Here is a 15719-nt window from a genome sequence, read left to right on the forward strand (position 1 = left end):
ACACGTAATACTTACTTATGGTTACAATGCCAATAATAGTGGTACACTAGTGTGAAGATTAGCAAATAATAAATTAGCAAGAAGAACGGACGGACAGACGGACAGAGAGAGGGAGGGAGGGAGAGAGACAGTCAGACAGTCAGACAGACAAGCTCGGTATGTCAGACCCCCCCCAATATGATTCTTTATCACGTTGAATTAATTTAAACTTGATTTTTGATTTTTGGGAAAGTGACAGCCCTAATACACAGTAATGTTATTAATAATGAGTGTGAAAATAGGAATAATAATTATAGTCCTAACAATATCTAAAATAACAGTTTTGATATTCATTCATTCATTCATTCATTCATTTCATTTCATACTAAGAACATCATTTTATAGGCCTCACCTTTGTGTGTGTTTTAAAGGGTGAATGATTTTAAAACAACCATAGGAATATAAACTTATGTGTTTGTTTCTCCTGCAGCTGCCGGACCAATGGGAGGAGGTTCTGATGACAGTGATGAGACCTGGACCAATCAGAGCAGACAGTCGCTGTGTCAACACAGTCCCCGATGATGACAACCAGATGATCTCACTTCACCCCGGCTCACGGTAATGTCGCCGTGGTTTCATGTTGAAATAAATCAGTCAGAACAAGGTAATGTTTAAACACTTCAAATGACGTGATGTTTGAGTTTTTTACAGTGACAGAACAGGGGTTAAAAAGTGAACACCTGTGAGTCTCAGTGTTTCCTGTCTGTCCCCTCAGGTACGTGGTTCTTCCCAGATCGGTCTGCTTTGAATCTGGTCTGAACTACACGGTCCGCCTTAGTCTGCCGCTGTACTCAGCCCTGAGTGACGTCCAGTCTCCGTACACGCTCATCGACTCGGTGAGAACCAGGATTCGCATTAGAGATAAATCTGAACAGTGATCGATCGTTAAATCTGAAAATGTTAGAAAGTAGAAAACAACAAGGGATGGACCACCGAGGTTTAAGTGTTCCCCTTAAAACAGGAAACGCAGCTTCATTCAATTAACACGTTTCAAACACAGAGGCAGTTCAAGGTGCAAGAAGGAAAAAAAATGAATTAGGATTAAACTAAGCTAGGAATTAACCGGGTTAGGAATAGACTAGTTTAGGATTAGACCAAGGTTAGGATTAAACTAAGCTAGGAATTAACCGGGTTAGGAATAGACTAGTTTAGGATTAGACCAAGGTTAGGATTAAACTAAGCTAGGAATTAACCGGGTTAGGAATAGACTTGTTTAGGATTAGACCAAGGTTAGGATTAAACTAAGCTAGGAATTAACCGGGTTAGGAATAGACTAGTTTAGGATTAGACCAAGGTTAGGATTAAACTAAGCTAGGAATTAACCGGGTTAGGAATAGACTAGTTTAGGATTAGACCAAGGTTAGGATTAAACTAAGCTAGGAATTAACCGGGTTAGGAATAGACTTGTTTAGGATTAGACCAAGGTTAGGATTAAACTAAGCTAGGAATTAACCGGGTTAGGAATAGACTAGTTTAGGATTAGACCAAGGTTAGGATTAAACTAAGCTAGGAATAAACCGGGTTAGGAATAGACTAGTTTAGGATTAGACCGAGGTTAGGATTAAACTAGGTTAGGTCTCTGGGTTTTCTTCGTCCTCCGATCGTGCTGGTGTTAGTTTGTGAAATAAAGACACCTGTAGACGTTGCTTACAGTCTGGTTTTCTTCGTCCTCAGATCGTCTTGATGCCTCATTGTAAGAACCTGGAGATCTTCTCAGCCTCAGAGGGCGGGGACTCCAGTGGCTGGGACACGTTCCAGCGTTATCGTTGTCTGGAGAACAGTCAGGGCGTCATCAAGTCCCCGATGACCGACATCTGCAGGAACTTCATCTTTAGCATCTCCGCCATGTTGCATCAGGGAGCTAAAGGTAAACAGCCTACCTTAAATCTGACAGCTCCACCTTAATCATCATGTTTACTGTCTGATCTCAGAACAGCAGAGGTCCTGAAGGACACACCTGAAACCCTGATGGTGAACAGTGATGGTGAACAGGTGAGCTGTGATGGTGAACAGGTGAGCTGTGATGGTGAACTGTGATGGTGAACATGTGAGCTGCGATGGTGAACATGTGAGCTGTAATGGTGAATAGGTGAACAGGTGAGCTGTGATGGTGAGCAGGTGAGCTGCGATAGTGAACATGTGAACTGCTGTGGGTGAACAGGTGATGGTGAACAGGTATAGCATACCCAGGTTATGGTTAGTTATCTTCAGTAACACAAAGGAGGTCAACCCAGGGTTTCTATGAGCCACTCATAAAAAAGGGGCGGAGTCTGTAGTTTCTGACCAATCACATATAGGACAGGTATGCTGTGAGCGTATTTTACAAACTCAGAAACTATGATTTTAGAAAGATATGAGGAAGTTGATACAGACGGAAATCCACTCGGCTGCAGCTGCTGGGTGCAGGAAGGACGACAGGCAAACTGTCACCAAAATGTGTAAATGCATAAATCAAGATTTATAAAATCACTTTCTCAACATTAGAACAAAATAGATCTGCCCGTATTAACCCTGGTGTATAACATTAAATTCATTTGTTGCTTAGATGTTTTCTTAGTTTGTGTGTGACAGTTTTAGACGTATTTCTTCTGCTGCAGCCACAACGGTTTCAAACGGACTTATGGAGCAAATAAAAATAAATATCAAACCACAATTCACTTTACTTTTATTTCTTATAAATACAATAAATGCAAGGCTTCAGTGCTGATCAGTCTCTGTTGTAGGATGATATCAGTAAAGCACGATGGATATCTTTCATGAATATGAAAAATCAATGAAAAATCGCACAGGAGTTCCCTGAGTGATGTCACTCTTTGTTGTTGTTAATCTTTGTTTGTTGTTGTTCATGTCAGAGTGATATCTTTGTGAATCTCACTCGGATGTTCTGTCCTGATGATCCTCGTGAACATGTATCCACTGGTTTCTTCTTCATCCTAGCTCGTCTTCTCGTCTCATAAATCTGTCACCGTCTCTCAGGTCTGAGGAGGATGTTTTGTTGTGTCTAAGCTTGTTGGTTCTCTGATGTGTGTCTCTGTGTGACTCTGTTTCCCAGAATGCCAGTGTGACCCTCAGGGCTCCCTCAGCACTGTGTGTGACCCCAGCGGGGGTCAGTGTCAGTGTCGGCCCAATGTGGTGGGCAGGAATTGTGACAGATGTGCTCCTGTCACATTCCAGTTCGGTCCCAACGGATGCAGAGGTTAGAACCCAATCCATCAGTATATACTGCTAATCAAGATATTCTGCTAATCAATATATACTAATAATCAATATATGCTGATAATCAATATGTACTAATAATCAAGATATATACTAATAATCAATATGTACTAATAATCTATATATACTAATCATCAATATGTACTAATAATCAATTTATGCTGATAATCAATATATACCAATAATCAAGATAAACTGGTAATAAATATATACTGATAATCAATATATATATATATTAATAATCAATATGTACTAATAATTGATATATAAAAATAATCAATAGGTACAAATAATCGATATATACTAATACTCAATATGTACTAGTTATCAATACGTACTAATAATCGATATATACTGATAATCGATGCATACTAATTATCAATATGTACTAATAATCAATACTTACTAATTATCAATATATACTAATCATCAATATGTACTAATAATCAATTTATGCTGATAGTCAATATATACCAATAATCAAGATAAACTGGTAATAAATATATACTGATAATCAATATATATATATATATATTAATAATCAATATGTACTAATAATCAATATGTACAAATAATCAATAGGTACAAATAATCGATATATACTAATAATCGATATATACTAATAATCGATATATACCAATACTCAATATGTACTAATAATCAATACGTACTTATAATCGATATATACTGATAATCGATACATACTAATAATCAATACGTACTAATCATCGATATATACTGATAACTGATACTTACTAATTATCAATATGTACTAATAATCAATATATACTAATAATCAATATATGTACTAATCAATATATACTAATAATCAATATGTACTAATAATCAATATATACTAATAATCAATACATACTAATAAGCAATATTAAGTGATAATGATGTTCTGTATAAATTGCTTTGATGGAATAGGCCTGTAAATCATGTTATACATGATTATTCTCCTGTATGAGTGATTTACTGTTAACTTGTAATTACTGATACATGATATTCTGGGCTTCAGCACCCCCTGCTGACAAACTGCAGTCACTACCTGCAGGTCATCAACACACTGAATATTAACTCTGTATTTTTGTGTGTGTTCTCAGCGTGTGCGTGCGACCCTCAGGGGTCACAGAGTTCATTCTGTGATCAGCTGACCGGTCAGTGTGTGTGTGTTTCTGGAGCGTACGGCCGTCAGTGTGACCGCTGTCTGCCGGGTCACTGGGGCTTCCCAACCTGTCAACCCTGCACCTGCAACGGACATGCCGACGACTGCGACTCCGACACCGGGCGCTGCATCAATTGCAGGGAGCACAGCACCGGACACACCTGTGACAGGTGAGCTGCACCTTTCATATAATACACCTGGTATATAACACATCTTTAGTACAAAGCACTTGTAATACAACACACTTGTGATAAGCACACTTGTGACAAACACACCTGTGATAAACACACCTGTGACAAACACACCTGTGATAAACACACTTGTGATAAACACACCTGTGATAAACACACCTGTGATAAACACACCTGTGACAAACACACCTGTGATAAACACACTTGTGATAAACACACCTGTGATAAACACACTTGTGATAAACACACTTGTGACAAACACACCTGTGATAAACACACTTGTGATAAACACACCTGTGATAAGCACATCTGTGATAAACACACCTGTGATATGCCCAACTGTGATAAACACACCTGTGATAAGCACACCTGTGATAAGCCCACCTGTGATAAACACACCTGTGATAAATACACCTGTGATAAGTACACTTGTGATAAGCACACCTGTGACAAACACACTTGTGATAAGCACACCTGTGATAAGCACACCTGTGATAAACACACCTGTGATAAGCACACTTGTGATAAACACGCTTGTGATAAACACGCTTGTGATAAACACACCTGTGATAAACACACCTGTGATAAACACACCTGTGATAAACACGCTTGTGATAAACACACCTGTGATAAACACACTTGTGATAAACACACCTGTGATAAGCACACTTGTGATAAACACGCTTGTGATAAACACGCTTGTGATAAACACGCTTGTGATAAACACACCTGTGATAAACACGCTTGTGATAAACACGCTTGTGATAAACACACCTGTGATAAACACGCTTGTGATAAACACACCTGTGATAAACACACTTGTGATAAACACACCTGTGATAAACACACTTGTGATAAACACACTTGTGACAAACACGCTTGTGATAAACACGCTTGTGATAAACACACTTGTGATAAACACGCTTGTGATAAACACGCTTGTGATAAACACACTTGTGATAAACACGCTTGTGATAAACACGCTTGTGATAAACACACCTGTGATAAACACACCTGTGATAAACACGCTTGTGATAAACACGCTTGTGATAAACACACCTGTGATAAACACGCTTGTGATAAACACACCTGTGATAAACACACCTGTGATAAACACGCTTGTGATAAACACACCTGTGATAAACACGCTTGTGATAAACACACCTGTGATAAACACACTTGTGATAAACACACCTGTGATAAACACACTTGTGATAAACACACTTGTGACAAACACGCTTGTGATAAACACGCTTGTGATAAACACACCTGTGATAAACACACCTGTGATAAACACGCTTGTGATAAACACGCTTGTGATAAACACACCTGTGATAAACACGCTTGTGATAAACACACCTGTGATAAACACACCTGTGATAAACACGCTTGTGATAAACACACCTGTGATAAACACACTTGTGATAAACACACTTGTGACAAACACACCTGTGATAAACACACTTGTGATAAACACACCTGTGATAAACACACTTGTGATAAACACACTTGTGACAAACACACCTGTGATAAACACACTTGTGATAAACATACCTGTGATAAAACACACCTGTTATATAACACATCTGTCACAGATTGCAGATTCTGTTCCTGTGTCACAAAGAGGTAATTTCACCATTTTTCTTTTACCTTTGACCAGGTGTCTGGATGGTTATTATGGGGACCCAGTGTTGGGGTCAGGTGACCACTGCCGTCCATGCAGGTGTCCAGACGGCCCTGGCAGCCTGCGGCAGTTTGCAGGAAGTTGTTACCGTGGTGATGACTCTCAGCAGGCCATCTGTGTGTGCAACACCGGATACAGAGGTACGAATTTTATTCCAGTGAGTTACTGTCGTCCAGGTGGGAATAAAACCAGTGATCACCTGGATCAGAGGTTGAGATCCGATTTTTTTTCAATAATTGAATGTTTAATTAAATTGAGAGTTTGAAGAACCATCCAGAGAGAAATGTTGATAATAACTTGATTAAAGACCAACAGTTGGAAAACGTCTTTAGAAACTTGATATTATTATTTAAACACAGTAAGAGGGTTTCTGTATAACTAGTGTGAGTCAAACAGCAGCTGCCCTGCAGACACAGACAGGGTTTTAATTAGAAGAGAGGAAGCAGCAGGTTTGTGATTCAGTTTCATGTAAACAGAAGCTGGAATGTGATGTGACTCTGTTATTACAGCAAGAAGTGAGGTGTTCCGCTGACAGATGCATGAATCACCAACTCTCTTTTTGTTTCCACTTCAAACCTCCAACCTGATAACTCTGACTTCTGATTGGCTGTCGGGTATTTAAAGACAACATTTCCATCAAAGCTTCAGTTATAAAACGGAACAAGAAAACCAACATACATAGGTTTTAAACCTGTAACTGTGTTTGTGGTGTTGCATTTGAATCTCTGAAAGCACATGAAGCTGAACGTAGTTTAGAAAAAACTAACTGTAAGCAGTTGAACTGAAATTTTGAACTGAACTGAAGTCTAAGCTGTTAAGTTCTAAGACAAACCAAAAGAGGACTTGACTGATGTCCGAACTCTGAAAGATATAAAGTAAATCTGTGTGTAAGGACTTCTTGCACCTTGAATGTCAGTTTAAGTACTAACGATGAAAGGAGTTCAAGTGTTTTTGAAGAAAGTATTTGAAGTTTTGTTTGTGTAAACACTGAAATGGTAAAACAGTTTCTAAAGAGTAAAAGCATTTGAAGTCAGTGAAGGTCGTTCAACCGTTGGTCGATGAAGAAGAGATGGAAGCACCAAGTTTGGTGATTTGAGCTGAAGTTTCAGAGCTGCAGCTGATGTCTGTCTCTCTGCAGGTGCCCACTGTGACGAGTGCTCACCTGGCTACTATGGAAACCCTGGAGAGGCAGGGGGGCAGTGTCAGCCATGTCAATGCAACAACAACATCGACATGTTGGACCCCGAGTCCTGCAACACCCGGACCGGCGAGTGTCAACGCTGCCTTTACCACAGCGAGGGCGCCGCCTGCCAGAGCTGCCGGCTGGGTTACTACGGCAACGCCCTGCTGCAGGACTGTAGGAGTGAGTACAGCTTAACAGGGTTACCATGGTGACCAGCTTCAGGGTGGAGACCTGATTAGTGACACCTCTGGAGACCAAAACAGATAAATATTTATTTAAATTTATATTTTAAAAAAAACTCAAAATATAAATCAAAACCTCATTCAATTATTGATCAAATCAGCCAAAAAATGGATTATAATGTGATTATCATCTGGTTGTAATTTGTAATCTCTAATTTTTTAACTCTGTTCAAATCTTCCCAAAATCTTTGAACTTAAAATGTTTATGATATCAGACTGAAATAAACGTGAATCTTGACTACATGAATCTTAAACTCGGATCCGACCTCTGATAAACTGAGTGAGGTTTCGTGGAGTCCTGCTGATGAATGCTGATCGGGTTTGGTTCTCGTCCTCAGAGTGCGTCTGTAACCGGCTGGGCAGTGACCCCTCCAGCTGTCCGCCCCCCGGCGACTGTCACTGCGAGCACAGTAGCGGTCAGTGTCACTGCCTCCCCAACATCACCGGCCAACACTGCGACCGCTGTGCACCTGACACCTGGAATATGGCGAGCGGCGGAGGCTGTCAGAGCTGCGATTGCGACCCTGAACACTCGTACGGGACTTCCTGCAATGAGGTGATGAACAGGGAACTTCAAAATAAAAGCATTTGAAACATGTTTAATCTTTACTTTCTGTTCTTTCAAGGAAATGTTTTTGTTTAATTGTTTAATTTTTTTTAGAGAAATTATGTAAATATATTTTATTTCTCAATTTGAATATGAAAGTTGTTTGTGTCCACAGATCAGCGGTCAGTGCTCCTGTAAGCCGGGCTTTGGAGGAAGAACATGCAGCGAGTGTCGAGAGCTGTTCTGGGGCAACCCGGAGGTCAAATGTCATGGTGTGTTCACTGTCTGTCAAAAGGCAGATCACTGTGTTGGTTCAGATAAAGATTGATATAAAAACAAGTCAGGGTTTAACTTCAGCCGCTGCCCCGCTGCATCGTGGGAACATTCCTGCTCCCAGCATCCTCTGCTGTGATCTGCTGATATTAAGTCCAGATGGAGACGAGACGGGAGATCTGTCTGAGCCTCCAAATATCCACAAAGAGAAACAAAGAGGGTCTGTTAGAGCGGGGTGGGGGGGTGAAAGAGGGACAGAAAGACAGGCAGATGGACTGAAGGAGAGAAGCAGATAAGGTTAAACACTCTCTAATCAATATATACCAATATACAGCATACACTACCTGTATACTCACACACACACACACACACACGTTTATATATACTGTCTCTGTCTGAAACAAGTCTGATGAAATTCCTTCAGTTTTTTTCTGCAGTTTGAAGGAGTTTCAGCTGTTTAATACAAACCAGATGTCAAACACACACACACACACACACACACACACAGTCTACAAAGTATCATTTACTGGAAAAACAGGAAGGGTCAGAGACATTCCGTCTGACTTCCTGTTCAACATCTGCAGAGTGTGTGTGTGTGTGTGTGTGTGTGTGTGTGTGTGTTTTCTTGTTAAATCAGTTCTTAATACTCTATTTTGTAGAGGGTTGTTTTTAAACTCGGAACAAACTTTTATTCTGAAGGTGTTTGTTGAATTCGCCTTCAGAATGAAAGCATTATAGATCAAATGGTGACAGTGAGTCGCAGTGAAATAAAAGATGCAGGCGCTGCTTGTCATTTAGACTAAACGTTTAATGTGACATTCTGGTCTCTGATTGGCTGAACATGCTGGAAACAGTAATAAGCCCCTTTTCACACTGCCAGTTCAAGGCAGGATTATTACGCCTCTGTTACGTTCTGTCTTCTATGTAGAACACACAGAGGCTGAACGGTGGGGCGACGTGGTTCCGCCTCTGAGCCGGCGTCGGAGGTAGTGTCAGAGGCGTAAGAGCGTATGTGTGAACAGCGGAGCCGGCAGGGCGGAACATCGCTGTGTGTGTGTGTGTGTGAAGCACGCGCTGTTTGTTTACACCTCGCGCACGTTTTCTCTTCTGCCACGCCGGAACGCTGTAAAAACACACGCTGGGGCGGCTTCACGTCAGCGCTGCGTGGTCCAGTGTAAAATGACAAAGGCTGCATGATGGCGGAGCTTCGTTACGGCGCTGAGGCGGAAAAAGGGCTTTAAGAATTTTTTTTTAAACAAATGACAGGAAGAGGCTTTTATTTTGTAAAAGTCCTGCTGCTTTCACACCTGTACTTCCTGTTCTAGTCTGTTTAATGATCACAGTCAGCAAATTGATCTTCTATGGCGCGTCACCCTGGCAACTTCATGATACTGATCACTTCCTGTACGACAACTGACGTGTGTGTGTGTGTGTGTGTGTGTGTGTGCGCAGCCTGTGACTGTGACCCTCGTGGGATCTCTCAGCCTCAGTGTCACAAAGGAAACGGTCACTGCGTCTGTGTGGACGGCGTCTCTGGTCCTCGCTGCGACGTCTGCGCACGCGGCTTCTCGGGAACCTTTCCCGACTGCCGCCCCTGCCACCAGTGCTTCTCCGAGTGGGACGAGGTCATCGGCCAGCTGACCAATCAGACGCACCGGCTCGTTAACAAGGTCCACGCCTTCAAAGCCAGCGGCATCAGCGGACCATACAGGAAGTCCATCGACAGCATGGAAAGAAGCGTCGCCGATATCCGGGTCCTCCTGAACCAGAACCCGGCCTCACAACCGCTGAGCGAGATCCAGGAGCTTCTGCAGCAGACCAGGTGAGATTACCTTTAATCTGGAGTCTAAACCTGCAGCACACCAGGTGAGATAGACTTAGACTCTAGACTTTATTGTCCCCAGTGGGAGACCAACACCACATGTAACATCATCAGCATCAGACAGCAACATCCGAAGTAGAACATACAACCCAGCATCACACAAGAGCTCAGGTAAATGTAACTTGTGTGTGTCCCTCAGTGACCTGATGGGGGCCCTGAGCCGGATGTTGAACCACACTGAGCAGACTCTGGTCCAGGTGGAGGACTCGGACTTGGCTGCAGAAACTAAACTGGACTCTGTGACGTCTGATGCTCAGAAACTGGAGCGGACAGTTCTGGAGCTGCTGGATCAGGTGGAGTTCATCAAGAACTCCGACATCAGAGGTAACGGTGTCAGATTATTCAGGGTTATTTTTTACTATCTTCTAGATGTTCTACAGGTTCTCTTGAGCCCGCAGAACATCTACAGTAGATTTTTAATGAGCTGTCTTCAATCAATCAGTCAAATGTTTGTATAGCGCCAAATCATAACCCAAGTTATCTCAGACACTTTCCAAACAGAGCAGGTCCAGACCGTACTCTTTATTTGGAGCAGCACCATGAGCAGCACATTTGGCACATTGGCAGAAAAACTTCCTTTTAACTTTTCTGAAGATGTCTCAGCTCATTAGTACTTCCTGTCTTGTTACCAGGGGCGACAGATAGCATCACTAAGTACTTCCTGCAGTCTCAGGCGGCTGAAGCTCATGCAAACGCCTCCACAAGTGACCCTGGCAGCCCTGTGGAAACCTCCGGCACTCTACGGCAGCTCACAGAGGACAAACTGAACCGAACCAGAGTGGAGTTCCTGAGGAAACACAATAAGCATGCTCAGAGACTGGACGACTTGGCAGGACAGCTGCAGACTCTGGACCTATCAGAGATCAGCCACCAGGTGACACAAAGCTCAAAAGATGTTTTGCTCTAGTTAACTGGTTAAAGCTCTTTTAAAGTAAGCTGCAGGTTCCTGGTTCAAATCCCGCTTCAGTCCATGTGTGGGTTCCCTCCGGGTACTCCAGTTTCCTCCCACAGTCCAAAGACATGCTCGTTAGGTTCACTGGTGACTCTAAATTGCCCGTAGGTGTGAATGTGAACGTGAAAGGTTGTCTGTCTCTATGCGTCAACCCTGTGATGTGTCCGTAGAACATATGCATGACTCCTGTAGATGAGTTCAGAAACTTTCGGTCTGAATCAATACACGTCATATCTTTGTATTTAAGTCTGTCAGGTGACGTGTGTCATTATTTGCTGAGCTGTCCTGGTTCTTGCAGACCTGCGGTAGTCCATCATCAGGTCAGGAATCGTGCATGTCCTCTCCCTGTGGAGGTCTGGGCTGTGTTGACGCAGAGGGTCGGACCAGGTGTGGAGGTGAAGGATGTGACGGCGTGGTGACGATGGCCAGCACAGCCTGGACGAAGGCCAGAGACTCTGAACAGAAAATCCTTGGTGCCATGGAGGAGGTGGAGAAACTCTCCAAAATGGTGAGTCAGACAGGTCCTGCCCCCAGCCGGATGTGGTTCAGGTGGACTGCAGTAGATCCTCTCAACTGTGTTTATTTTCAGGTGTCAGAGGCCAAAATGAAAGCGGACGAGGCAAAGCTGAGCGCTCAGGACGTCCTGATGAAGACCAACAGAACCAAACAGAAAGTGGACCAGAGCAACGAGGAGCTGAGAGGGCTCATCAGACAGATCCGAGACTTCCTCACACGTACGTTTCTTTCACTTCCTGTTTAACATCTGTCTGTCTGCACATCCAAACAACTGCCCCAAGATATGACTTCTTCAGGTACCTCAGGTGTTCTGCTGCGCTTTTCAAGCTATTGATATCTGTAATGTTTCCCCTAGTTCCTGCAGTGTTCTTCATGTCGGTCTGCAGTTCCTGCAGTGTTCTTCATGTCGGTCTGCAGTTCCTGCAGTGTTCTTCATGTCGTTCAGCAGTTACTGCAGTGTTCTTCATGTCTGTCTGCAGTTACTGCAGTGTTCTTCATGTCTGTCTGCAGTTACTGCAGTGTTCTTCATGTCTGTCAGCAGTTACTGCAGTGTTCTTCATGTCGTTCAGCAGTTACTGCAGTGTTCTTCATGTCGTTCAGCAGTTACTGCAGTGTTCTTCATGTCTGTCTGCAGTTACTGCAGTGTTCTTCATGTCGTTCAGCAGTTACTGCAGTGTTCTTCATGTCGTTCAGCAGTTACTGCAGTGTTCTTCATGTCGGTCTGCAGTTCCTGCAGTGTTCTTCATGTCGTTCAGCAGTTCCTGCAGTGTTCTTCATGTCGGTCTGCAGTTACTGCAGTGTTCTTCATGTCGGTCTGCAGTTACTGCAGTGTTCTTCATGTCGTTCAGCAGTTACTGCAGTGTTCTTCATGTCGTTCAGCAGTTACTGCAGTGTTCTTCATGTCTGTCAGCAGTTACTGCAGTGTTCTTCATGTCGTTCAGCAGTTACTGCAGTGTTCTTCATGTCGTTCAGCAGTTACTGCAGTGTTCTTCATGTCTGTCTGCAGTTACTGCAGTGTTCTTCATGTCGTTCAGCAGTTACTGCAGTGTTCTTCATGTCGTTCAGCAGTTACTGCAGTGTTCTTCATGTCTGTCTGCAGTTACTGCAGTGTTCTTCATGTCTGTCTGCAGTTACTGCAGTGTTAGGAATCATGCATTTAGGAATCATTTCTGTGGATCTCTTTCCAGGACCAGTTTTGAACTGATCTTAATGTTTTTGTGCTCATCCGAAATAAAAGGATAGATTTGAGAATTATCTGCGTAGAACAGAACGTGACATGAAGTAAATGTATTCTAGCAAGTTAGCATGTAGATAATGAATATTTAAGGGCCAAGGACTGATCCCTGCAGGACTCCAGTGAACAGTCAGACCCAGTGCTCAAGACATTCCCTTATTAAGTGTTCAACTGTATGAAAAACTGCAGTCAGATCTAAAGTCCAACAAACAGATGTTATATGTTCATGTGATCAATGAGCTGTTGTTATAGGTCACATGATCACTCAGGGGAGAAACGAAGTGTGTTTGTTTTCCAGAGGACGCTGCAGACCTGGAGAGCATCGAGCTAGTGGCTAACGAGGTTCTGGCCATGCAGATGCCGACCACGCCGGCTCAGATGCAGAACCTGACTAACGAGATCAGACAGAAGGTTGGAGAACTTGGACACGTTGAGACCATCCTGCAGCAGAGCTCTGATGACATCAGAAGAGCCGAGAACCTGCTAGACCAGGCCCGCCAAGCCAGGTGAGTCCTACCTGTTCATCCAGAACTGTTTTACCTTCACAGAGACAGTTCTTGCTCATTAAAGGCCTGATTCCAGCACAGCAGTGGGAAGAGGCGCAGTGTGGTGAGAGGGAAAAACACCTCCACAGGGGTTCTGTTCCTTTAATGCAGTCTGTGTAAGACTGACGAGTCTCACCTTTTCACATTTCATCATCTGACTAAGATTTTCACTGGTTTCACCTGATACAACCCAACATGTTTCCAGCTGCACCAAGGCGGCCTCACTCTGCCGCGTACTCTCTCCCCTCTTTGGAAAAGGTTCAAAAAAGAGGCTGTCACTGTGAAAAAGAGACTTTGTCTGTTTTTGAGAACAATCATTAAAAGTGTCACCTCGCGCACTGCTTCTAATAATCTTCCTGTTTTTTTTGTAGTGAGGAGGCAGCAGATGTAAAGGACTCTGCAGAGAAGGTGAAACAAGCTCTGGAAGAAGCCCAGAGAGCCCAAACTGCTGCCAGTAGCGCCATCCAGCAGGCCTCTGCCGACATCCACAACACCAACAAACTGCTGTCCTCCGTAAGTACTGACCCAGGATTTAAATGTGTACTTCACTGACATCACTTCAGACTGTTTACAGAATGTTTACCAACATGACATCATCAGAAAGTTTATGAAAGTCTACAAATGAAGATGGACATGTTAACTCAAAGGTGGAGCTGTGTTTAAGTGTATTTGTGTGTCTGCTGTTATAGCGCAGTGCTACACAAAATACTTCCATATGATTGACCCTGCTTTGCTGGAAATGTGTGGCCTTTGGTAAAATGCCATTTGTTTTGTTGTTTTCGAACTGTATAACTCATTTTTAGTGGGGTTTTTTAATTTATGTCTGTATTGATTTATTGATCAGTTTATTTATTTGTAGGTGGAGTCAGAGACGGCTGATGCAGAGATGAAGCTCAATAACGCCACCCAGAGGTTGCAAAGGCTCGAGCAGGATGTGACTCTGCTGAGAAACAAAGCTCTGAACGTCACTCTGAGCACTGAACAGACCAATCAGCATGCCGTGAGCATCGGAACGATAGCAAAGGAGGTCAAGAAGGTGAGCTGACCTGTCACACACAGTGGAGGACACAAGTCTGAAGAATAACTGTTTCTGCAGGACTGTAAAACTAGTCACTGTGGGGTGAAATCTGGACACACCTCAGTGATGATCCTCGTGGCAGTTCTTAATATAATCGCCATCACCTGGGCAACCCAGCAGGGAAAAAACCGAGTCTCAACTTGTTTCTAGGAAGCGCCATATGCCTCGTGTCACCCCTTTTTACCCAGAGCCCACAGGAGGCTTGTTCAGAGGCATTCAGGATGATCCTTATTGCTCTTCTTCTGAGTAGCCAACAATATTAGAGATACTATATCTATAGGTTCCTAGAGACTGGGTCTAGACACTGACCTTTAGATGCTGTACTCTGCTTCGACCAGCTCACAGCAATTCCTTTAAGCTATTTGTGAGATACTTACCAAAATCTGCACAGATGGCTCTCTTCATTTCTTGCGCTTCCATCCATATGGTCGTCCCAGGGGACAGCTAGCTCACGCCAAATGAAGCTCTAAAGCCGCTTCTTTGCTTAGTGGGAAAATTGGCATTCAGACCTGGGTCACATGACTCTGTAGTAGACCCAGGTAATTATCGCCTCGGCTCCGATCGGCATTGATGGGAACACCAAACCCGTGTCGACACGCTATAGTCGGCCCCTTTCTGGTGCGATGCTATTCTCTGTCGGTAACTTCTGCGACTCATCATTATCTCAGCTACAAACTCCGCCCGTCTCCGTCCGAGCAGCGCTCGAACATCGTTCCAAATTTGTCGTGCTGAGTTTGATAAACAGACTGAATGAGTAACAGATACAAGAAAGACCTAACCACCGTAACATCTTCACTGGTTACTAACCCTGTTTGTGACGTCAGACGTTGCACAGCAGAAAAGAGACCGACAGGAGGATACTTCACTGGCAATGGGAAAAGAGACAATCTGCATTTATAAGCGGGTCTTCCAGGGTCTGAAAAACCTGCGTCCACGCGCTAACTTTAGTGGGGAAGGTATAAGTTTGCA

At 43.3% G+C, this 15719-nt stretch overlaps 1 protein-coding gene across 1 annotated transcript in view; it reads left to right on the forward strand.

Annotated features, from left to right (window-relative positions):
* lamb1a (laminin, beta 1a) overlaps positions 1 to 15719 on the forward strand; it is a 29888-nt gene that overhangs the window by 12554 nt on the left and 1615 nt on the right. Inside the window, exons 15-31 of the mRNA XM_069685666.1 lie at positions 470 to 597; positions 755 to 875; positions 1714 to 1906; positions 3092 to 3235; positions 4362 to 4593; positions 6275 to 6438; positions 7437 to 7661; positions 8062 to 8279; positions 8446 to 8542; positions 9996 to 10365; positions 10565 to 10749; positions 11058 to 11299; positions 11676 to 11885; positions 11967 to 12111; positions 13426 to 13633; positions 14044 to 14185; positions 14532 to 14708. Of these exons, the coding sequence (XP_069541767.1) occupies positions 470 to 597; positions 755 to 875; positions 1714 to 1906; positions 3092 to 3235; positions 4362 to 4593; positions 6275 to 6438; positions 7437 to 7661; positions 8062 to 8279; positions 8446 to 8542; positions 9996 to 10365; positions 10565 to 10749; positions 11058 to 11299; positions 11676 to 11885; positions 11967 to 12111; positions 13426 to 13633; positions 14044 to 14185; positions 14532 to 14708 (3201 nt within the window). The remainder of the gene's footprint in view (positions 1 to 469; positions 598 to 754; positions 876 to 1713; positions 1907 to 3091; positions 3236 to 4361; positions 4594 to 6274; positions 6439 to 7436; positions 7662 to 8061; positions 8280 to 8445; positions 8543 to 9995; positions 10366 to 10564; positions 10750 to 11057; positions 11300 to 11675; positions 11886 to 11966; positions 12112 to 13425; positions 13634 to 14043; positions 14186 to 14531; positions 14709 to 15719) is intronic.

This window comes from Semicossyphus pulcher, unplaced genomic scaffold (assembly GCF_022749685.1).
Source record: "Semicossyphus pulcher isolate SPU_LCO1_2020_fin unplaced genomic scaffold, fSemPul1.0.p SCAF_8, whole genome shotgun sequence".
Lineage (NCBI taxonomy): Eukaryota > Metazoa > Chordata > Actinopteri > Labriformes > Labridae > Semicossyphus > Semicossyphus pulcher.